General features: G+C 47.2%; 5 protein-coding genes across 5 annotated transcripts; 3 read left to right on the top strand and 2 right to left on the bottom strand.

Moving 5' to 3' along the window:
• Positions 1-2,326: 2,326 nt before the first annotated feature.
• Pdw03_0135 (ATP-dependent DNA helicase pif1) lies at positions 2,327-3,317 on the top strand (the record flags this gene model as incomplete). The annotated part of the gene is made up of 2 exons (XM_066099517.1): positions 2,327-2,456; positions 2,512-3,317. The coding sequence occupies 2 exons, from the start codon at positions 2,327-2,329 to the stop codon at positions 3,315-3,317; spliced, it is 936 nt and encodes a 311-aa protein (XP_065957244.1).
• A 1,545-nt stretch (positions 3,318-4,862) lies between these two features.
• Pdw03_0134 (PIF1 helicase) lies at positions 4,863-6,293 on the top strand (the record flags this gene model as incomplete). The annotated part of the gene is made up of 2 exons (XM_066099516.1): positions 4,863-5,366; positions 5,697-6,293. The coding sequence occupies 2 exons, from the start codon at positions 4,863-4,865 to the stop codon at positions 6,291-6,293; spliced, it is 1,101 nt and encodes a 366-aa protein (XP_065957243.1).
• Positions 6,294-7,381: 1,088 nt separating this feature from the next.
• Positions 7,382-8,098, top strand: Pdw03_0133 (uncharacterized protein; the record flags this gene model as incomplete). The annotated part of the gene is made up of 1 exon (XM_066099515.1): positions 7,382-8,098. The coding sequence occupies one exon, from the start codon at positions 7,382-7,384 to the stop codon at positions 8,096-8,098; it is 717 nt and encodes a 238-aa protein (XP_065957242.1).
• Positions 8,099-12,236: 4,138 nt separating this feature from the next.
• Positions 12,237-13,563, bottom strand: Pdw03_0132 (Zinc finger protein 585B; the record flags this gene model as incomplete). The annotated part of the gene is made up of 2 exons (XM_066099514.1): positions 12,237-13,251; positions 13,556-13,563. 2 exons carry the CDS (start codon positions 13,561-13,563, stop codon positions 12,237-12,239), a joined length of 1,023 nt encoding a protein of 340 aa, XP_065957241.1.
• Positions 13,564-17,367: 3,804 nt separating this feature from the next.
• Pdw03_0131 (uncharacterized protein) lies at positions 17,368-19,420 on the bottom strand (the record flags this gene model as incomplete). The annotated part of the gene is made up of 2 exons (XM_066099513.1): positions 17,368-17,396; positions 17,440-19,420. 2 exons carry the CDS (start codon positions 19,418-19,420, stop codon positions 17,368-17,370), a joined length of 2,010 nt encoding a protein of 669 aa, XP_065957240.1.
• Positions 19,421-24,582: the final 5,162 nt, after the last annotated feature.

Below are 24,582 nucleotides of genomic sequence, written 5' to 3'. Positions count from 1 at the left end.
AAATTGATTAAAACAAATTCGAGGCAAATACAGCAAGGAGCCTGCAATCTGAGACAGGGGAACAAAGGGGATTACGCACCAGGATGCAGCTTACCCAACCTACTCACCCCGTGACTCACTTCGATGCCTAAGGCATAAACCCGTTTGATCTTTCAGGCAAACTTTCAGGATGGATACAACGCGTCGACTCCACGTTTGCGCGATACCTGAATTGGTCTCGTTAGTACTTGAAGATCCAGACCCTCTCCAAATCATTCGATAAGTACAGTCACAGTGTAGAGGATCATTGTCTCAGGTTCTTCACTCGCGAAGCCCCTCTTCCTTAAACCAATCAAACTGTCACGGTGCGAACCGTGATGCTTAGTTAGAGGAAGATCACGGCACGTGATCTCCGACCTGTTTATCTTGAACTTCAGTTCTAGATCCTGTTGTAGCTCTTCGAGCTACGTCTTGTATATTAGCCTGCCCCTGCCTGTACCTGCCTGTCAATGAGAATCTGATCTGTTACGACCTGTCCCTGCCAGTCATCTCCTATCATACCGTCCTGCCAGCCCGCACCCTGACACAAACCGCCCGCTGTTCAAGGTATCTATCTACTATTTGCAAGGTCCAGTATTGCCAGACCAATCACCATGTTCCGTTCCGCCAAGCACCAATCAAAATGCAGAGTTACTCTTTGGCACACTTACCGCTTTTGGCCGAGCACCAATCAAAATGTAGAGTTACTCTTTGGCGCACTTACCGCTTTTGGCCGAGCACCAATCAAAATGCAGAGTTACTCTCTGGCACACTTACCGCTTTTTGCGCCGTGGAAAATTGCAAAATTTTAAATGACAAAGGGCCGTTTCGAACATCCAACCATTGTATGTGTGTTTAACTACTAGGCCACGTGGGCATTTTCTTGACATCATCACCTCAAAAGTGGTGTATGTATAATTTTTCTGGACTGATTCCAAGTCACATAATCTTTACTACTTATTCTTTACTACTCATGTATACCCTTCTTCACCTATAAACCCTTCTTCACCTATATTTATATGCATAATTAACTCCATTTCTTTGCAAATTGGATTTTATATCCTTTACACTGCTATATAATTTGTATATTGACCCCATTGTCTGAATATATATATCTAAAAAAAAATTAATATCCTGCATATATGTTACACATTTGTACACTGCAATATTCCAATGTATAATACATATACCTTATCCACTGATTTTATCCTCTCATTTATTTAGTGTAGTGCCTTTCGCTCCACCTATACAGCCGAGGGCTAGGGCTTGCCTACTATATATAATTGCCCACGACTCACTTACTTCCTCTATCAATATACCTTCCCTGATACTTCACTTTATCCCATCCTTGGAATCCTTGGAATAGACAATGCCAACCGTCTCAAGTATCTTTTGTACCCGCTGTGGTTCTTCTACTCCCTTCGCTGGGTTACCAGATGAGCGTCGTCGGGTCCAATCGGCCAGATGTCCACCATGTACTACTGCCGTCCGCCGCGGCGAAGACAAGTGGATCACCAGAAACGGTGAAACCCGTCACTGTGCCAGTTGTGGCATTGGCTTTCCTGCCCGTTCGAAATATGCGAGGTGCCAGCCATGTCGTACGCAGGATCAGACTACTCTGCCAGCTCTGTTCACTATCTCTTCTACTCCTCGAGTATGTGATACATGTTCCAATGTCCTCCCACAGTATGAACAATCCCGTCGTGTCTGCCACCGTTGCCGCCGTCGGCAAGTATCCCAACGTTCAACTGCCAATACCCCTCTACCTACTCCTATCGAGACGCCTCTGCCAATGTTAATACACGCTCCCTCTTCGCCATTCCGGCCCATTGTCCCATCCCCAAGTTCAAGACCACCGGCGACGCCTATGACACCCGGGCGTCAGACATTTCCCTCTCCCCGGACTGGAATACTTGGAACACCAGTGCCGCCCCCTACGCTACGTTGTTGCAACTCATGTGGCGTTCGCCTTCCACTGTCCCTTCGAAGGTACCGGTTCTGTGGTCCCTGTAGGGCAGTTAACCAGCGTGTACGTCGACGGGCGGGGGTCCCACGTGGCTTTCAGTCCAGTTTAGAGATACCTGATGCGTTAGATATTGGGGACTTGGTCGTGGAATGTTGTAAGTGCCATGCCCTTTTTTTCAAGAATGAGGTTCAAGTTACAATTGATGGCATTGAAAAATGCTGTATGCGGGGTTCGATTTTTGATGAATTGGATCCCCTATCGCTACCGGGCACTGTTTCTGATGATATTAAGCGCCTGTTCAGTACAAATGACACTGATGCTGTTCATTTTCGGAAGCACATTATGCAGCTGAACCAAGCATTGACCTTCACTTCGGTTTCTGCAACCCGTGATAGCCGTCTTAGTAGAAGTGAGGCCGTTTTGACGTATTCCATTGAGGGCACGAATCGTCATTTCTCGGGACCTTTACGTGGTATAGTTGATATCTTTTCCCGATTACCAATGATTCCTACTAATATTCTTCCAAGGTGAGAGCCCGTCATACGCTGGACTGTATATGATTGATCCTAATACCGCGGATGATATTCGCTCGAACATGAATCCAAACCTCCAGACCGCAGGGCGCCGTGTTATGTCAAAGATTAGCCGCTGGGTCGAGGCGAATAACGACTTTGTGCCTCTTTTTCGACGTGCACGGATAGCCTTAGAGGAGTCTCGCTTGCCCCAGTTACGTTTGAATGCCCAGCTACGACTTATACCAAATCCACAGGGTGGGCGCCAGTATGATCTACCGGTATCTACCCATGAAATTGGTGCTTTCCTTCCTGAATCAAATCGCCTTCGATACATTGACGCTGAATGGAGTCGCGAAAGTGGCCGTGATATATGTCTATATCTCCACGAACGACCAGATAGTCGCATAGATGCAGACTTCCCTAGGATTTCTGACTTGGTGCACGAAGTCGACGAAGTGTTAGGAATAAATGGACGGCCTCAATACCTTGCTTTGATTCACCAATCCCACCCTTTATACCTTCCCCTTCACTATGTGCTTTTTTGGCCAGAGGGTGGTGTAGGACATCACCGTGCGCTACGTCTTCGGAATACAACACAGTCTGGTGCGAGAAGAGTCCGTGATAAAATCACTCCGCAGATGTGGGCAAGGTTCCTACTCTATACCCGGTCAAATTCTTTCAATATCGTTCATCGAGGTGGGGCTCTCTTCCAGCAGTTCTTGGTTGACCTTTACCTTATGGTAGAGAAGGGACGTTTGGAGTTCTATTCTGCCCCGAGGAACCAGAAGAAGTTCCGTGCTGAACAATACACAAAGTAAGTATACTTTGCTTTACCTGAAACTATATACTAACCACTATATATAGGATTATCCAGTACCGCCGCAATGCTATGGAGCAAGGCATTCCAGCGAAGGACCTTGGGCGCCCAGTCATTTTACCCTCTTCATATAAAGGTGGCCCCCGCGATAGGACAAACTCATTCCGTAACTCTATTGCAATCATACAGCAGTATGGAACACCGTCTCTATTCGTTACATTCACAGCGAATCCCAATTGGCCAGAGGTCCAACGCAATCTATACAAAGATACAAATGGTGTCCCATCACAACGACACTGGGACCGCGCAGACCTGATTGCCCGGGTTTTTGAAATGAAGCGTAAGCAGTTGATGGATGACTTTCTTAAGCACAAGATATTCAGTCATTGCCAGGCATATGTGTTTGTTATCGAGTATCAGAAGCGAGGCCTGCCTCACTCTCATATCCTTTTTTGGATCTCAAATTTCGACCATCATAACCCACGTGTTATTGATGACTTTGTCTGTGCAGAACTCCCGGACCCTGATGAAGATCCTATGCTTTTCGATTTGGTAACGTCTTACATGATGCACGGCCCCTGCGGAGACCTTCACCCCAATGCCGTCTGTATGGTCGAAAAGAATGGGCGGAAGGTATGCTCAAAAGGCTTTCCGAAGCCTTTTACCAATGAGACAATTCCACCAGATAACGCATACCCCATTTACCAACGCCGTCAAGGGTTCAGTCACACAGTGAAGCACCCATTATATCGTGATCAAGATATCCAGATTGGTAACGAATGGGTGGTTCCTTTTAATCCATTCCTTCTCCGCAAATACCGCGCACATATCAATGTTGAGGTCTGTGCTGGGATGTTCGCTGTGAAGTACTTGCATAAGTATTTACACAAGGGCCCTGATCGGGCTACTGCGGAATTGACGCTAAATGAGGCAAAGGACTTGATCTCCGGCCGATACATTGGATCATCTGAGGCTGTCTGGCGTTTACTGGAATTTGATATTGAGTGTATTAAACCTTCTGTCTTACCTTTGGTTGTCCACCTTGAGGACCGGCAATCTGTTATCTTTGATGAAACCTTAGGTGACAATGAGCTTGAACAGCTCTTGAATAGTTCGAAGACCCCATTGACCGAGTTCTTCCGTTGGTATATAGAGAATCCCGATTCTCCACGATATATCTACCAAGAATTCCCACGTCATTTTGTCTACCGCCAGAAGAAATGGCACCCTCGACAACCCTCCAGTGAGATGCAAATTGGCCGTGTTCATCCACTACGTCCTAACCTAGGAGATGTCTATTTCCTACGCTATCTCTTGATGTCTGTGCCAGGACCGTCAGGTTACGAAGACCTTCGTACATATAATGGGGTTATATATCCTACTTTCAAGGAATCATGTGAGGCCCGTGGTCTCCTTCGACAAAATGATGAGTGGATTAAATGTTTCGAAGATGCCATTCACTTTCAGGTATACAAAATATTTAATCCACCTCCCTCCCTTGAGCTATCTAAGACTAACCTTTTTTTAGACTGGCAGAGTTCTCCGTATGATGTTTATATCCGCTATCCTAAATGCTCCTTTGGATAGTTCTTTAGCAAGTCAAATCTGGGATAAGTTCAAGGAGCATTTCGGCGATGATCTTCCTCCTCGCATTCGCCGGTTAACCAACCAGTTCGACCCACCTAACGATAAATCAAATGAGGACTTGGCTCTTTGGTATATCCAGCAGGATCTCGCATTCTCTGATAAGACGTTAGAGGAATATGATCTCCCTTACCCTATCAATGATTGGGCCTCTATCCTTACTGTTCAATATGAGGAGGTTCAGGAGGAATTATCCTACGATCTGGATAAGCAACGCAGTGATTTTGAACAACGATATCACCTTATGACAGAAGGTCAGAAGGCTGCCTTTGATAGTATTGTCCGGCAGGTCGAGGGAGACCCAAACAATGCCCGTTTCTTCCTACATGGTCCTGGTGGGACAGGGAAAACTTTTATTTACCACGCGCTAGCTTCGTATTTCCGATGGCGCTCCCCTGGTGCTGCGGTACTATGTGTGGCGTCTACCGGCGTTGCATCACTACTCCTTGAAGGTGGTCGTACCGCACATAAACGCTTCCGTGTCCCAGTGCCATGTGATGAGGCCAGTACCTGTTCCATTGCAAAACATACTGCGGCGGCAAAGTTGATTTCTCTGACACGATTGATCATCTGGGATGAAACTCCTATGACACATCGGGATGTTTTTGATGCGGTGGATAGGATGCTTCGTGATATTCGCGAAACTGACTACCCTGGGGCAAGCCAGCTACCCTTTGGTGGTATTCCGACAGTCTTTGGCGGTGACTTCCAACAAACGCTACCAATTGGTCCTCAGGGTAGTAATACCCGCGCCTCGATTGTTCAATCCACTCTACAGTTTGCCTATGTCTGGGATTCTTCAATCCAAATTCTCTCATTGGTTGAAAATATGCGCCTTCGCTCAATAAATCCTGCCAATGTCTCCCTCGCCCAATGGCTTTCCCAGCTTTGTACGGATGAAGCGATGGAGGGGTTGATTCCGGTACCAGATTGTCTCCTCCCAAATACAGGCTATGAGGTAGATAAATTTGTGGACTCAATTTATCCCGAAGATGACTTGCATCGGTTAGCTAATGTGGCCGATCCTACAACTCTCTCACGTTCCTGTCGGTTCTTTGCGGAGCGCGCTATTCTAACAACAAAGAATACTGATGTTGATGCCTTTAATGAGTCTATTCTTCCGTTTCTCCCAACCGAAGAATGGAGTTTAAAGTTATCAGACTCATGTGACCTTGGTGCCGGTCTCAATTCTGAAATTGATCTACGGGAAGATTTAACACCGCAATATCTACGCACTCTATCTCCGAATGGTTTCCCATTAAGTGATATTCGCGTAAAGAAGGGCGCTCCGGTAATGCTGCTTCGGAATATCGATCCGCGTAACGGCCTTTGAAATGGTACCCGTATGATTGTGACCAATATCCGTCCTCGATGTCTTGAGGTATCAATTATGAGTGGTTCATGCCTTGGGGAAACGCGCCTGATCTTCCCTATCACCTTGACCTCAAAGGACAATGACTATGCATTTATAGTTAATCGTGTGCAGTTCCCAATACGGCTAGCCTTTGCTATGACTATCAATAAATCACAAGGTCAATCGCTTGCTAGGGTAGGCCTCGATCTCCGTATATCTCCTTTTGCGCACGGCCAGCTCTATATTGCATTCTCCCGCTCATCGGACGCAAGTCAGGTATAGGTCCTTTTACATCCCGAGAATATTGAAAAGGTTATGAACAATGTGGTTTACCGTGAGGTTTTTTGCCCCCTTTTTACAACTACCAGGTTCTCAGGATATCAGGGTCCCCCTCTCTCGCACATTAGCAAGCCGTCGGCGAGCTTTAACTTTAGGTAGAAGAGTATAGTATACTACATTTATTGAGTACATATATCTCTTACTCGACATTGTGTTTTATGATAAAGGATGATCTTTAAATTCCGTACTTTCTTTTTTCCGGTCTCCGGAATAAACTGAACAATTCTTCTTTTATATTTATATTTATAAAACCTCTATTGTCCCCTACTTTCTATCTTCAACCTATCTTTCTTTCTCATTTACTTTATCATTCAATATATCGAGTACCTCAGGCCCTCTTTCTTCAGCTACTACGTAGAATACACATTGTTTCTTTGCGGGGATTGTTATGATTGGTAGCTCCCCTGCAGACCCAAAGGCTATCAGGATGAGTTGTCTGACTTCATCTCAAGGGCCGACATACCCTCATCTTCGGATATGATTAATCCCTTAGATGGCCTCCCTCTCACAGTCGATTACTGTAACCGGTGGAAGATGATGCGGTAGCAATTGTTTAGGGTATACCATCTATCCGTACACCCGATAACGGCGCCCCGTGTGTCTCTGTGCGTGCAGACCAGTTCGTTCCGTATATATCAATCTCTCTCCGCTCTATAAATTTCCACTTATATTATTGTAGTATTCCTGGTGACCCTAATGATTCGGAATACGATAGATACGCACCTGCTATGGCCAATGGTTCGTTATCTTTCATTGGTACTTTTACCAGTGGGACAACTGATCCTAGCGGTAACCGTATCTTCGTTCTTAGTACCACTGTGTACAATAACGAGAGGTCCCGTGCCCTGGATAATAAGCCTGAGATGTTGACTTCTTTCAATGTTGTCTGTGCCTTGCCGAAAACCGAACGCTGGCAGAATTTCCCCACACCAGCTCCTAGGAGGCAGCTCCAGGCCTCAGGTGATTGGGTTAGATATAGTACCTACCAGAACCAGCAATATCTCTGTATGGTAGTTTCATCTCTCTCTTTTCTGTCTAGGGCACTGTCCACAGCGAAGGCCGCTATACCTTCCGTTTCGACTATACCAGGCCGACGTCGTCGCCGTGCGCTCGGTGAAGGCATGTCCGAGGCTCCAATGCCAGATAAGCCCTCAACCCCTAGGACTACCATATCACGTAATGAATACCCCACTACTAGCCCTTCCCCTCGCCAGGATACACCTTCACCACAAATCCGAGCGGCTTCTATACCTTCTTCTCCAGGTGAATCTTCCGTTTATAATGATTATGATCCTACGTCAATAGACGGGTCTCCACCTCCGGAGTCCCCGAAACGGCGGCGTTCTCCTTCTCCAGTCCCAGAACCGGAGAGGAAGAAGAAGAAGTCCCGGAAGTCAAGGAAATCCACGGCCACTGCAGATAATGATGGTCATGCTGACCGTTAGATTGCAGTTGAAACCGAGACCGACGACACGTCTAAGAGGCGTAAGCGCCGTTAGCGAGGTTGGGATATGTATAGGGTATTCATTGCGTGGATGTAGACTTACGTTGGTCCTTATCATGGTATGTAGCTGTAGGTCTTTGCTCATCGTTAAGGCGTCGGGATCCCTATTCCCAATGACTTAACGCCGAGTAGCATGTAATGTAGCCAACTGCAGAACAATATGCTTACATTACCCTCTATACTTTTAAAAAAATACCGACATTTGACCTATGCCTACCTTTTCTTCATTGACATGTATCTGTGCTATATACAAATTGACTGGGTTACACAATTACCTTCTTAAGAAGACGGAGGATATACCTGACATTGCATGTACAAGGGCTATAAAGTCCCTATAGAATTAGGTCTCCAAGCTCCAAAAGAGAAGACTATAATGGATAGACCATGAGAAAGGAGATAACTTACTAAAAATGGCAGAATTGTGGTTGTTCTTTCTCTAATATATGTTGTTAGCTTAATTTTCCATGTACAAGGGCTTAGCAAGGGAGGGAGGCCGCGCTATGCGCGGCCCAAAACCTTGTGTTGGTGATCTTCCTGTAAATAGCGTGTACAAAGCTAGCAGTCAGCTAAGATCCTTGTTGGAGTCACATGACTTCCATGTTTGCTCCTAGTAACGTATTTTGACTGAGATCGTTGGGTTCAATGGAAGTGGTATGAAAAATACTCTAAATTCTCTAACTGAAGAATGACAAGATCCGCGCCTTTTTAAACAATCTATGCGGACAAGGCTGACTAAACGGTGTATACAATTTGTCTGTCTCAGGGTGGTATCATTGAGACATCCTAGTCCTTTTACGTAGGTGACACCTCACATTTCGATATACCCCCTAGTTTTTGAAGCTATTCAGAGCTTTAAGAACTGCTTCTTCTGTCAGGGTGCGGGCTGGCAGGACGGTATGATAGGAGATGACTGGCAGGGACAGGTCGTAACAGATCAGATTCTCATTGACAGGTACAGGCACAGGCAGGGGCAGGCTAATATACAAGACGTAGCTCGAAGAGCTACAACAGGATCTAGAACTGAAGTTCAAGATAAACAGGTCGGAGATCACGTGCCGTGATCTTCCTTTTACTAAGCATTACGGTTCACACCGTGACAGTACCCCCTCCCTTAGAGCCGAGCTCCGTCGAGGCGAGGCTTGTGCGGGTATCTTCGGTGGAAGTTCCGTATGGTTTCGCGGGCGTGGTCCAGGTATTCAACAGGCTCTTCAGTGGGTTCGTCGTAACCAATCCATTTGACGGTGTACTTCAGACGCGGGCCTCCTCGGCCTCGTCGTTCCCAGCGGGAATCTAAGATGTCTTCAACTTCCCATTCTTCCAGTCCTTCGACTTCGACAGGCGGTGCGGGTTCAGTAACTTGTCCATTTACCGGGTTCGTGGCGGCAGGCTGTAGCAGGCTGACGTTAAACACAGGGTGGATCTTCATACTAGCAGGCAGTTCGAGCTTGTAAGCGTGTGCACTTATAGCTTCTAGGACCTTAAAGGGGCCTAGGTTCTTCCAGTCCAGTTTCTTCTGCGGGCGGAGGGTTCGGATATTCCTGGCGTTCAGCCAGACCAGTTGTCCAGGACGGTATCGGCGGGCAGGGGCGCGGTGACGGTTCGTTTGTTCTTCGTATCGGGCTTGTGCGGACAGTATCTCGGCGCGGACGTACTCAGTCAGTTCTTGCATTCGTGTAGCGAACTTTTCCGCGTCTCGGGTCGCAGGGTGACTGGCAGGCTGGGATGGTTCGAACCCGATGCGGGGGTGGAACCCATAGTTCGCGTAGAACGGAGAAACTCGGGTGCTCTCGGGGTAATGAGAGTTTGCAGTGAATTCGGCAAGCGGGAGCCATTCAGACCAGTCATCCTGTAAGTAGGACACATACGCTCGGAGGTATTGTTCCAGTACGGCGTTCGCGCGTTCAGTCTGGCCATCAGTTTCCGGGTGATAAGCGGTTGACAGCAGGTTGGTGATTCGCAGGCGCTTTGTCAGGTGTTTCCAGAATTGGGCCACGAACTGGGGTCCTCTGTCAGATACAACGGTATTCGGCAGGCCGTGCAGTTTCCAGACATGACGGGTGTACAGGCGGGCGACTTCTTCAGCGTTGCAGGTTCCCTTGCAGTGTATGAAGTGCTTCATCTTGGTCAGACGGTCTACCACGACTAGGATGGCGTCGTAACCGTAGCTCAGGGGCAGGTGCGTGATGAAGTCCATGCTGACATCTTGCCAGGCTCTCTCAGGTACGGGCAGTTGTCTCAGGATCCCTTGACGGACTTCTCGGGCGGGGGTGATACGGCGGCAGGTATGGCAGTTCTTGGTCCAGTCGCTCACGTACTGGTATACTCTAGGCCAGTAGTATTCTCGGGACAGCAGTTCATAGGTCTTCGACCGGCCAGGGTGTCCCACGGTGGGCTTGTCATGACACAGGCGCAGTATTTCAGCTTTCAGTTCATCGTTGTCAGGGACGTACAAGCGGTTCCGGTAGTAGAGGTAGTTGCCTCTTCGTTCGCAGTCGGCAAGTGTAATCTCAGGGTGACGGCTAGCGTTCTTGTCTAACGCTTCCAGGATAGATTGTACTACTTTATCTTGGTTGTAGGCTTCCAGCAGTAAATCCTTGATCGTAGATGGTGGTTCGGGCAGGTCTGGCAGTTCAGGTGGAGTGGTTGTAGTGACTCCGTTTCTCTGTCGTGTTGTGACGTTTATCTGTAGGTTTTCTTTCTTCAGAACAGTCTGGCTCTGATGCGCTAAGCGCTCATCCCCCTCTTTAGGGATATCCTCTGACCTCCTGGTCAGGGCGTCGGGCTTTGCACCTTGTTTTCCGGGACGGTACGTGATCTTGAAGTTAAACCGGGACAGGAATTCAGACCATCGGGCTTGGCGGCGGTTCAGGAGTTTCGTTGTCGTGAAATATTCCAGATTGCGGTGGTCAGTTATGACCTTCACGGGCGAGGGTGTGCCCTCCAGTTCGGGACGCCACTCTTCGAAGCAGCGGATTATGGCTAGCAGTTCTTTATCGTATATCTCATAGTTACACTCGGCGGCGGAGTGTTTTTTCGAGAAAAATGCGATAGGGTGCAGTATTCCAGCGTCATCGTACTGAGACAGTACACCGGCAGAGACAAAATCAGACGCGTCTGTTTCCAGGACTATCTCCTTGGACCAGTCAAACGCTTTCAGAACCGGGGCAGATGTAAACGCCTTCTTCAAGGCTTCGAAGCTCAGCTGGCAGACAGGTGTCCATTCGAAACGGACGTCTTTCTTCGTGAGTCTCACGAGCGGGGCGATGACTTTCGAGAAGTCTCTGATAAAGCGGCGGTAGAAGTTGCCGAAACCAATAAAGGGGATACCATCTTCACCGATGATAATACCAAGGAACTTTGTCTCGGACACACAGAATTCGCATTTCGATAGTTTTGCGAACAGGCCTGCCTCTCGGAGGCGCTGGAGGACTTTTCGTACATGTTCTATGTGTTCCGCACGCGTGCGGCTGTAAATCAGGATATCGTCCAGGTAAGCAGTACAGAAACAGTCCAGGTACTCTCGTAACGTGTCGTTGATAAATCGTTGGAAGGATGCGGGGGCTCCAGTTAAACCAAATGGCATCACCAATGATTCGAACAGTCATAATCTCGTACGGAAGGCAGTCAGGTATTCTTGTCCCTTCGCAATTCGCAGATTGTTGAAGGCGGAGATGATATCAATCTTCGTAAAGAACTTCATCCCTTTCAGGTTATTCAGGGTTTCCTTGGTCAGCGGCAACGGGTAACGGTCCTTAACAGTGATTGCGTTCAGTGCACGGTAATCCACGCAGAAGCGGAGACCTCCGCCGGGTTTCTTCACGAACAGAACAGGCGAGGCAGCGGGCGAGGAGCTGGGCCGAATGAACCCTTTCCTCGGGTTATCTTCGATCCAGTCTTTCAGGACCTCGAGCTCATTTCGGGACATGGGATAGAGGGGCCCAAAAGGTAAGGGTTTGTCCTCTTGTAAGACCATCTTGTGGTCGTATGATCGGTGAGGTGGCAAGCGCTCGGCTTCCTTGGGTGAGAACACTTCGGCGAAGTCTCTAAACTCTTCAGGCAGTGCAGACACGGGGTCAGGTTCAGTGTCGGTCTTGGGGTTCAGTGCAGTCTCGATGTCCGCGGTTGTAATTGCGAACATGCTGTATTTCTTTCTTGCATACGCAGCACACGCAGCTAGCGATACGGCTGCAATGTCTCGTTTCTCGAGACCAGTTGGTCGTGCAGGCAGGTTCCTCGGACGGGACTTTACAGGTAGCAGGCGGTTCTTCAGCGGTAGCAGGCGGTTCTTCAGTGGTAGCAGGCGGTTCTTCAGCGGTAGCAGGCGGTTCTTCAGTGGTAGCAGGCGGTTCTTCAGTGGTAGCAGGCGGATCTTCAGCGGTAGCAGGCGGTTCTTCAGCGGTAGCAGGCGGTTCTTCAGTGGTAGCAGGCGGTTCTTCAGTGGTAGCAGGCGGTTCTTCAGCGGTAGCAGGCGGTTCTTCAGCGGTAGCAGGCGGTTCTTCAGCGGTAGCAGGCGGTTCTTCAGTGGTAGCAGGCGGTTCTTCAGTGGTAGCAGGCGGATCTTCAGTGGTAGCAGGCGGATCTTCAGCGGTAGCAGGCGGTTCTTCAGCGGTAGCAGGCGGTTCTTCAGTGGTAGCAGGCGGTTCTTCAGCGGTAGCAGGCGGATCTTCAGCGGTAGCAGGCGGTTCTTCAGCGGTAGCAGGCGGTTCTTCAGCGGTAGCAGGCGGTTCTTCAGCGGTAGCAGGCGGTTCTTCAGCGGTAGCAGGCGGTTCTTCAGTGGTAGCAGGCGGTTCTTCAGTGGTAGCAGGCGGTTCTTCGGTGGTAGCGGGCGGATCTTCAGTGGTAGCAGGCGGATCTTCAGCGGTAGCAGGCGGTACTTCAGCGGTAGCAGGCGGTTCTTCAGTGGTAGCAGGCGGTTCTTCAGCGGTAGCAGGCGGTTCTTCAGCGGTAGCAGGCGGTTCTTCAGTGGTAGCAGGCGGTTCTTCAGCGGTAGCAGGCGGTTCTTCAGTGGTAGCAGGCGGTTCTTCAGTGGTAGCAGGCGGTTCTTCAGCGGTAGCAGGCGGTTCTTCGGTGGTAGCGGTCTGCTCAGGACCGGGTCTACCAGAGTTCAGTTCGGGGGCTTTCGGGGCGGTTCAGACATTTTCAGACAGTCAACTCCTAGGGGTAGGAGCTACGTAGTGTCAGGGTGCGGGCTGGCAGGACGGTATGATAGGAGATGACTGGCAGGGACAGGTCGTAACAGATCAGATTCTCATTGACAGGTACAGGCACAGGCAGGGGCAGGCTAATATACAAGACGTAGCTCGAAGAGCTACAACAGGATCTAGAACTGAAGTTCAAGATAAACAGGTCGGAGATCACGTGCCGTGATCTTCCTTTTACTAAGCATTACGGTTCACACCGTGACATCTTCTATCACTTTCTCGGATAATTTTATCGCAAATTTCACGTATACTAAGTAGCTCCCGAAACACTCACTACTTCTGCTTTAGTAGCACCTTAGTAAGATAGAATAGAAAGTAGGTGATCTAGTTCGAATCCTAAAATATAGAGGACTCGGCGCCACTATTAGATAGTTTTTCCTACTTCTATAAGGGTAAGAAGTTCTACTTCGGCAGTCGATATCGCAATAGTCTTTTATTTCGACGCTTTCTAGTTAATAGGGCCCCTATATAGCTTATAAAGGTAACTGTCACGGTGCGAACCGTGATGCTTAGCTAGAGGAAGATCACGGCACGTGATCTACGACCTGTTTATCTGAACTTCAGTTCTAGATCCTGTTGTAGCTCTTCGAGCTACGTCTTGTATAATAGCCTGCCCCTGCCTGTACCTGTAAATGGGAATCTGATCTGTTATGACCTGTTCCTACCAGTCATCTCCTATCATACCGTCCTGCCAGCCCGCACCCTGACACTTAGGCTGGAATAAGACTGTGCGCAGCAACAGCTCGGCTGAGAGGCAGATCGTTGACGTTGGAGTATCAGCACAGGCAAGCATAATCAGGAAAGCTTCTAACATAACTGTGACCAGTTAGGCAGTGCGTAACATGATACACTTCACGAACCCAAAAACAATAATGCTGTTAGAGATACTAGAGATCTACGATGAATGTAGATGTAACTGGAAATCTCTTGATGCGTTGAGAGAGAGAGAAACTATCTACATGCTATGACTGAGACTAAGTACTGGGAGCAAACAGTGGGTGGTCACGTGACCTTCCAACACCCCCCACGACTAGCACTATTAGTCGAAAGCATAGTTTAAACAACCCCAATTCTCCATGTAAAAAACCAGTTTTTGACCTTCATTAACCCCCCATTTGTAGTATGCAAACCGTAAATTATCCATTCAGCGCGTTTTTATAGACCGTGAGGCCCATTTGGATGATCCAGCGCTTGAATAGCGTTTTGCCAAGGGGTTTTGTCAGTCCATCCGCTGCCATATCAGCAGTCGGGATCTTGACGAATTTAACGTTGCCGGCGGCAACCTCTTCGCGTAGCCTGTGAAAGCGGATCGCGATGTGTTTCGTCGCAGCATGAAATTCCGGGTTGGAAGCGAGAGCAATAGCTCCGTTATTATCCGCATAAATCGGGATTGGCTTCCTAAGAAACCCTTCAATTCCAAGTTCCGTAAGCAGCTGTGTTAACCAGATCGCCTCTTGTACTGCGAGGGATTCGGCAATGTACTCTGACTCTGTCGTAGAGAGAGCGACACAGGGTTGCTTTTTTGACGTCCAAGAAATAGCTCCACCAGCCATTTTGAACAAGAAGCCGGATGTGGAAAGTCCTTTCTCACTGTGTGGGCCAGCCCAATCGGCGTCACAGTATCCACATACAGCTGCATCTTGCATGCTGGGGTGAAAAGAGATCGTGAGTAACTTGGTGCCGGTGAGGTAGCGAAAAACACGTTTCAGGGCTTGAAAATGTACGTCGCTAGGATTCTTGGCATGTTTAGCCAGCTTAATAACAGCAAATGAGATATCTGGCCTGGTAGAGACCATTAACCAGATCAGGGTGCCGATTTTCGTCTGGTATTCATGTATCTGTCCCTTCGTTGCAGTGCCTTCGAAAGGGATCAAAGCTTGCTTCTCATCCATAGGCGTAACAACTGGCTTACAGTTTTCAAGACCAAAGCGGACGAGAATCTTCTCAACATAGTCGGCTTGCGACAAATGTATGATGCCATTGGCATAGTGAACGTTGATTGCGAGATATCGTTGAAGCTTGCCCTTGTCGGAAGTGTCAAAATGCTTTGAAATAGCGCTTTTGAACTGTTGGATAGCGTCTTCCGATGGAGAGAGGACTAGCAAGTCATCCACATACACCATGACATAGAGTGGTGAACCACCATGTTGTCTTTTGACGAAGATAGAATGATCTGACTGGGTACGGTCAAAACCCATAGATACTAGGACATCATGGAGTAGTGAATACCACTCCCGGGGGCTCTGTTTCAATCCGTAGATCGTCTTCATAAGCAGCCCAATATGATCAGGATACTCTTCTCTTTGAATCTCAGGCAGTTCAATCTCAATTGGTTCCTTCAATTTAGCGTAGAGGAAGGCAGTGACAATATCTACATGGTGTAGATACCATCCTTTTGCCGCAGCGACTGCAGCAAAAACCTTGAAAGACATCGGCTTAGCGACAACGGCATAGACTTCGTAGAAATCTAGATCTTTGACTTGACGAAAGCCACGAGCAACAAGCCGTGCCTTGTAGGTACCGTCATGCTTAACTTTGAACACCCATCGGAGGGTAAGAGGTTTCTTCTTGCTCTTAGTCCTGGACATCACTCTCCAGGTGCCGTTAACAAGATGACGATGTAGTTCTTTGTGAGCAGCGACTAGCCATTTGTCTTTCTCGACACAGGACATAGCTTGTTCCCAACTGTTAGGTTCAAAGCCTATGTCTTTAGGCGTCAGTTTGGATACAGCGTACTGCTCATTCGAGGTAGCATTTGCGAAAAGACTGATTAGGATCTCTGGCTGAATGGGCTGAATGGGTTGAACATAGCTTTGATCTCGACTCCTGTCATCCGGTACCGGATCTAGGCGAGAGAAATTATGTTCAAAAGTTACTTGACCATGCTGTAATGGTGATTGATCATGATACTCGTCATCTTGCAGAGGATCTTCCTGAGATAGATCAATGGTTGTTTCCAGGGGAATGTCCATATTAACAACCTGTCGGGAAACAGGCTGTGGTTCGACGAGAACCCCTCGCCCACCTGCTTCAAAGTGGGCACCAGTATCCACCCTTTGTTCCACCACACACCTGCCAAAACTGCCCGCCATTTCATCATTTGACCACGCAAGATCTTCTTCAAAGAGCGCGGGATTCGACGGGTCGAGAGCATTCGGAGCCCTCGTTTGATCCTCGGGATCATCTTCGACCGTAGGAGAGGGTGGGGAGGTAGATCGTATGTTAAACGGATTCTCGAGGTGAGGCCGTAGGAAATCGATTGGGATATGACGATCCTGCGAATCATGTTCATGTTCTTGGTTCATGCCTGTAATATTAAGATCATAGGCAGGGTCAGGCAGACTTGCCGGAGAAGGATTCTCATTGAAAATGACGTTCCGTGAACGTTCAATCTTCTTGGTACGGACGTTGTAGACCACATAGTTGTCTCCTTCGTCGTACGCGAGCAGCCTTGCCTCCTCCATGTGAGGATCTAGCTTTGTATTTCGCTTCTCTTTTGGGATGAGAAACCAGCATTGACAACCGAGAGCACGAAGGTTTGAGAGATTTGGCTTCTTGCCGAACAAGGCTTCGTAAGGAGACATGCCAATCTTCGACGCGTAGAGGCGATTCATGGTGTAATTGATTCCACCAAGAAGAAGTCCCCAAAGATATTTTGGAAGCTGATACTCGGCCATAACAGCGACTAACGGCTCAACAAGATGACGATTTTTGATCTCGGCGACACCATTCAGTTGCTTGGTGTAGGGAGGAGTTGGATCCCATACCGTTCCCTTGCTAGCAAGGTAAGCAGCAAGTGGTTTATGCTCTGGAGCATCATCGCCGTGGACCTTCTTGATGACGTAGTTAAACTGAGTCTTCAAATAGGTCTCCAATTGTATGTAGACCTCAGTGACTTGAGATCGTGATTTTAGTAGAAACAGCCATGTAAATCGGGTCGCATCATCCGTAAACGTCACGAAATAATGCTCACCTCCGTGAGACGCGATAGAGATCGGTCCCCAGACGTCTAGATGAATGAACTCGCCAGGCTTTGATCTAATAGATCGTTCTTTGCCAAAAGGTAATGCGTGGCCCTTACCCTTAATGCAAGGAGCACAAGGAAAGGTGACGCCGGCGCCTTTCTTTAGCTTGACGCCGTCAGCAAATTTCTCCATCTTTCGTACACGCTCCTCGCCGGCGTGACAAGCTCGACGATGTGCCAGATCGATGGAGATAGGTATGATCTCTCTCTGTGTAGCAAAGACAGAGTTTGGAGAGCCAGTAACAAGATTACAGTCAATCATATGATCAATCTTGTCAATGCCAGCGCAGTTCAACCAGTAATGTTCTCCTTCACAGGTAGCAAAACCAATGGTAGACTCTGGGCCATAGAAATCTTGATGTTTGAATGTCATCATGCCATTCTTTGTCCATGTGCCAATGTCTGCCTTGTCGAGAGCAGACATAGAGATCAAGCTGGAGCGAAGATCTGGCGCAAGCCACACTTTCTGGAGAGTGAGAGGGGCAATTTGTCCTGATGAATATTGATCCAGCAGGTGTAGGATTACATCTCCATATCCCTCAGTGTAGAAGACATCCCCAGTGGCTGTCGAAACAGGCAATACACACCGTCTAAAGTTGACAAAGACAGATCTGTGGGGAGTCATATGTGTGCTAGTACCGGAATCGATCATCCAGCGGGTAACATCATTGTTGTCGTTAGCCAATAGGCCTTCCTTCGACACAATATGGGAACCATGAACTGCATTTGCCTGGATACCGGCAAAGAGCACATTCGTAAAGAGATTGTTATACCGCGCTAGGGGATCCCCCGATGGAGGGCCTTTTTGCGGTACGGTGGGGTAGGATGCTGGCGCAAAGATTGCATTCGCTCCCTGGCGAGGCTGTTGTTGCGGTAGAGAAAGGATCCGACCTTGGTTGTCAACCTGGCCTATGATTTGGCCTGGTTGAGGGACTGCAACCTGTTGAAAAAGAGGTTGCTGCTGAGGTTGTTGAATGGTAGTGGCGTTTGCCGAATTCTTTAGCAAGGGACACTTGTTGGAGTAATGATTTCCAAGAGTCCCATGATGTCTGCAAAGGATGACGTTCTCTTCTTTGACGAAGTCGGTCTTCTTCTTCGAGGGTTTGTCCTTGTTGTTATTATTATTCGATGAGTTATTCGAATTGGATTGCTTGTCATTGCCTCCTTTCTTTGTGTCTTTCTTCTTGTCATTGTGCGACGACGACGATGTTTGAACAGTAGTCGAGTTTGCGTTGTAGGAAGGGTTCATAGACCGGTTATGGATGTCTACCTCGAGGAATTCGGCGTAGACTTGGTCCATGAGATTGACATCCTTCTCATCAACCCTAAGGTTCTGGAGAAAGGCATAACACTTGGGGTTTTCATTAATGGCTTTCTTGAACTGGCATAGTACATATACCGAGTTTATCTTGCCATCAATAGATGTGAGATCACGAAGAGTTTCCTGGAACTTGCGTACAAACTCGCTAGCAGTTCCATTCTTAAAGCGAAGATCAGTCCACTTGGTATAGCGGGCGAATGAATGTTGATGGGATGTAACAGCGTACGTCGCACGCAGTTTCTTAAATGAGTCCCGTACATCAGTGTTTTGAGCGATATGAGAAAAAGGCTCTGGAGAGAGAGTGCCTCTTAGTAAGAGATTCGCTCTCGAATTGCACAGATCCCAGTTTGTACATTTCAAGTTATACTCTTTTCGGAGTACAATGTTTGACTCGATGACTTGCTTCACACGATCACGAATTTCAGCAACAGAGATGACAACTGTTGTAGTATGATCACCTGCAAGATCCTGAGCTTCTTCAATAAGAAGATTGCGAACAGCTTCAGGACTGGAGTCCTGATACTCGGGGATCTTTGGGATTGGGATCCCATTAGAAATCATGTATGTGTAGTAACGGTTGTTAGCTGCAAGAGCTATGTAGAGAGCGGTTTCCCAGTCTCTGAAGTTGGATTGTCCCTTCAATTTTGGGACGGCAGATGAGATGTCAATCTCATGGCTGTTGATGGTAAAGTCCTCAATATTGTATGAGGCCTGCATGACGTCTTCTTCCGCACCGATGTGCTCGTCAAGAGAGGTATGTGATTGGCTCGCTACAGCGGGTAGCGAGTGGAATGTGGGGTTCGACGGTCCGATTTTCGGGTTGTCGAGGGTTGTCGGCGACGTGATTTGACAGCGACGAGGTAGGATCCACCTACAATGGATGAAGATCCCAAGGGGTAGGCGAGGTGTTAATCTCGTCCAATAGGGTGATGAAAACTCTGGTTTGTGGGGTCAAAACGAGACCACAGAGGTTCCACAGTGGGGTGGTGCGACGCAGTACACCAAATGGGAGGAAAACCAGGGTTTCGAGTCTGTACAGTTATGTAGAGGACTCGAAAGCGCGAGGCTCATAACCTGTTAGAGATACTAGAGATCTACGATGAATGTAGATGTAACTGGAAATCTCTTGATGCGTTGAGAGAGAGAGAAACTATCTACATGCTATGACTGAGACTAAGTACTGGGAGCAAACAGTGGGTGGTCACGTGACCTTCCAACAAATGCGATATGACCTGTCCCTACTAGCCATCTCCTATCATACCGTCCTGCCAGCCCGCACCTTGATAATCTATATAGATATAAAGATTAGTTATTATGCTAATGTGTTGAACGAAATACAGCGTACTTTTCCACTAGACCATAACAAAAACCAAGGTTCCTGTTTATGGCCTAGGGAGGCCGTATTTGATGTTTGACATTATGGTCTAGTGGAAAATTACGCTGTATTTCGATCAACGTTATGGTCTAGTGGAAAGTACGCTGTATTTCGTTCAACAACATTGTATGATTGAAGACGAAGAACTGAACTAAGTACATGAGGGAGTGTCCTTAGTAGTCTTCCGCACGACCCAGTAAAACCCAGACCCAACCCAGACCCAACCCAGTCTGGGTTGGGTTTTGGGTCGAACCCTTCGACCCAGTAATGGGTCTGGGTCGGAGGGTTCGACCCAGTACTGGGTCTGGGGCCCCAAACTGGGTTACAAACTAAACAAACATGCCAAGGATTCTAAATGTATAACTTATGCATTTATTCGCGGTAATTTTGAGTATTTGCTTTACTTGATTATATCTAATTTTATTTGTAAAAAGGGTAAAAGAGATGCGTATAATTGAGGATTCTTTGTCAAGCAAGCTAATGGTATTCAAATAAATCATCTTCCCTGCTTTTACGTTTTCTCCCTGATGCTCGTGTCTGTGTACAGGTTGGTGGTAATGATGGCGAGCAAGGACGACCATATTCACTTGTAGGTAAGGGCCTCTCCTCCGGTATATCCTCTGGTCTATCCTCAATTACAACCTCAATTGCATCCCCTGGTTTATCTTCCAGTTCATCCTCCTGCTCCTCTGTATCACTAATTGGATCAACCTCAATCTCACTGAGCTTCTCTTCCCTCTCCTCTTTTGCCGCCTCAAGCTCATCCTGGGAGAAAAATTTCTCAAGAAGTGTTGCTTCCTGCTCCTCCATATCAAATTTCGTTGTACAAAGAAACATCATTAATGCCTCGACAGTCTCACTCTTCATTCTACCACGACGATAGTGACAAATATCTCGAGCGGTATTAAAGAGGCGTTCAACTCCTGCGCCAGTTGCTGGAAATGAGAGTGTATCTCGCGCAAGGGCAGCAATGGCCGGAAAGCGAGCCTGGTGCTCTTTCCAGAAAGTAAGCGGCCTAACAGAAACAGTATCTATATATATAGTAGTATTATTATCACACATACTCTTTGTATTTACTTACCGCTGTCAAGATATTGACTGATTTCATCAGTAATGGCTCGTGGTTGTATATCTCTTCCACCAAGCATCTCCTCTAGCCTTGAGCTTGGATGGGCTATCGTTAGAGAGCTTTGTAGATCACGACTGCTTATTCTAACTTGTGCTTGATATGGAACAAGGGCTTGTTCAAAAGCAAGTCGATAGGTATCTCGCCATTTCTGATCCCAATCACTGGAGAGGAAGAATTTGAATTTGTTCACCGGTGCAAGCATTGTACTGATTGCATAGATATTCCCTCGAAGATCATCAGCTTGGGAGTAATACTCATCAAGCTTAGACCGACCAGCTTCAAGGGCCTCTAGCATCTGTTTTTTCCATGGGACACGCTTTCGGCGTAGCTGTGCCTGTGATCGCTCAAGATGATCAAACAGTTTGTTGTAGATCTTAAACACATAGTGGGCAGTGACATCTCGAGTCTTTGATAGCTGTGTTGTATAATCAAAGAAGGGCTCGGTGATACAAAGAAGATAGTCGATCTGACGCCACTCTTGCTCGCTGAGTAGCATCTCCTCACAATCATACTCTGTACAGAATAAAGAGAAGATAGCACGTAGCCTCTTTGCCCGGCGAAGCATGAGGAACGTAGAATTCCATCGTGTCTTTACATCTTGGATTGGAACGATCTTGATATTAGTTGTCTGAAGATTGTAAAAGGTCTCTCTGCGCTGGGGACTTGCATTGACGTAAATCGCAAGATAACGGACTTTGTTCAGTGTGGAGGAGATCTGACTTTGCTTCGCATTTTCTTGGGCTAGCCTTGACTGCTTCTCTGTCCACCTTGTCTCGGCTGATTCATTTAATGGAACTGCCTTGATCCGAGCAAGAAGCTGATTGAGGCTGAGCTGGATAACGTGGGCAAGACATGGTATTCGGGTGATAATAGTATCATCTGACAAAGCCTGTTGGAGAGCAGTAGCTAATGTCTTGTTGTTTGATGCATTATCTGTTGTCAACCCGAATACTTTATCTTCAATGTTGTGCTCCACTAGGGTTTCTATAAGAACACTACTCAGGTAAGAGCCGGTATGTGTACCATGAAGCGGCTTAAACCCAAGTAGTACCTCACGATATACCCAATCACTGTCAATGAAATAGCCAGTAATAGCCATAAATGCCTGCGAGAATGGAGATGTCCAGCAGTCAAGCGCAATGGATATCTTTGAGCCAGAAGGCAGCGTACGAAGGATACGCTGCTGCCGGTCTTTGACTAGACTGCCCAATCGGCGACGGATGGTATCGGCAGATGGGATCACTGGAGGGGATGGGGCGGAACGAGCTTTATTGATGATGCGTTTGAATGATGGATGCTCGATCAGATGGAATGGGAGCCGGTTGAGAGTAAGAAATTGGAGGAGATCCTCCTCCCAATCTTCTTGTAAGAAGGGTATGCTTGCTGAAACTTCTCCCTAGAATAATAATAAATTAGTATAGTTACTTGATTTTATGATAGAAAATATACCTCTCGTTGTAGGAAGTTTGTAATCTCCGCTTTCTTCCCCTTTTCCGACCGTAAACAACCAGCCGTTTTCCGATGTTTCTGGATGGTTGATGTGCCATGATACTGCGCTTTGCCTGTGCTGTTCGGGCTTAGTGTATAAGGATGCTCTAGGATCTTCCCACAGCGCTTGCACATAACCTTTGGTGCGCCATCAATACCCTGAGCTACCTGATGGTAGCTATTCCAGATCTCTGTATGGCGGTTCGAATCCCATTTAAGCTTGCTTTTCCTCCCGTAGTCAGTCTCTAACCACCAGTCCACAAAATCGTTATATGACATTGTATCGTATAGAATAAACCCTTTCCTACGGTCGGGTCCAACGCGTTTCAATAAAGGGGGGATTGGGAGGGGATCATCTGGTCCTCGGAAGTTTGAGTCGATTGTGTGTTGACTTGCGGATGGTGTGACTTGTCCAGTTGAAATATATGAGAGATCGTCAAGATCACCACCATAGAGCGACGATGCAAAGTCGGAAAGTTGGCTTTGAGACATAACATGAGAATGACATATAATATATACAAATGGATGTAAGGGGAGAAATTCTTTAACGTACAAAGGTAGAAATGCACTAAAGTTGTAGAAGTGTCTAGGAATATTGATATATCAAATATAGTAAATCATCCTACTCTTGTTGATTGGTCTATTATACTAAAATTATATGGGTCTAAAGAAATACCCCTGAGATAACCCAGTCAAGACCCAGTCAAGACCCAGTCATAACCCATTTAACCCAGTAAGAACCCAGTAAGAACCCATTTAACCCAGTAAGAACCCAGTGAACCCAGTAAAACCCCAGTCAAACCCCAATTCCCACCCCAGTTCCATTAATCCTTCTCAAAATATTTCTTCCTACCCTCCCTTCAAGTCGCATATACCAAGTAGATTAAGAGGTAGTAAGTAGTTTTGAATATAAAAGTTTACTAGATATCTATCCATAGTTATATAAGCTCTAGAATTAAACAGAAGAAGAGAAATAAATGAATTCAAAAATTATTTTACTCTGTAGATGAAAATATATATTATGTTGATGTGTGTTGAATATATATATCTGCAACTTGGGGTATACTTTGTATTTTAAATGGAATGCAATCCTACGCCTGAGAAAACCAGCAGCCAACACATACCACCTTTCCATATGAAATAAAGCATTTGAAGAAGTAATTAATCTTGAACCAGATATATTACTTTGGAGAACGAGGTTATTTCTTAAAATTTCCTTTGCCTTGTTGGTAGAGTGTAGCATTTCGATGTAGAAACCATAACAGGGGAAAATGACAGTATGTTATTTAAATATTTATGCCATAATTTATGCAGAAACTGGGTCGAACTGGGGCTATACTGGGTTTTCTGGGGCCCCAGTCACTGGGTCTGGGTTGGGTCTGGGTTATGAGGTTTCGACCCAGACCCAGACTGGGTTGGGTTCTGGGTCGAGACCTTCGACCCAAACTGGGTCGTGCGGAAGTCTAGTCCTTAGATATCCTTCGTTCCTACTCCCTGAGTTATACTCCCTGGAGTATATCTACTGGAGTCACGGTGACTCCCTACTCCTGCTTGGCATCGGTAGGGGGGGTCACGGTCACGTGATCTGGGCGGTCAAGGGTACTCCAAGTTCTCATCGAGTAGAATTGCCATTTGCTTGTCGCAGGCCGAAAGTGGCTGCCTTCCTGCAGTCCTTCCCTTTCTGCCGGTCGTACCGCACGTGAGTGCTGACTGATTGATTGGTTGGCTCTCGGTGGCCCATCGGTGTGCCTTGTAGGTCACTACTGGTTGGTGACGGATAGGTCCGTAACACCTGAGTACTATTGTTGGAAGGTCGCGTGACCACCACTGTTTGCTCCCAGTACTTAGTCTCAGTCATAGCATGTAGATAGTTTCTCTCTCTCTCAA

The sequence above is a fragment of the Penicillium digitatum genome, chromosome 4 (assembly GCF_016767815.1).
Source record: "Penicillium digitatum chromosome 4, complete sequence".
NCBI lineage: Eukaryota > Fungi > Ascomycota > Eurotiomycetes > Eurotiales > Aspergillaceae > Penicillium > Penicillium digitatum.
Note: the sequence above shows the minus strand (reverse complement) of the source record. Positions and strands in the feature narration are given on the sequence as shown.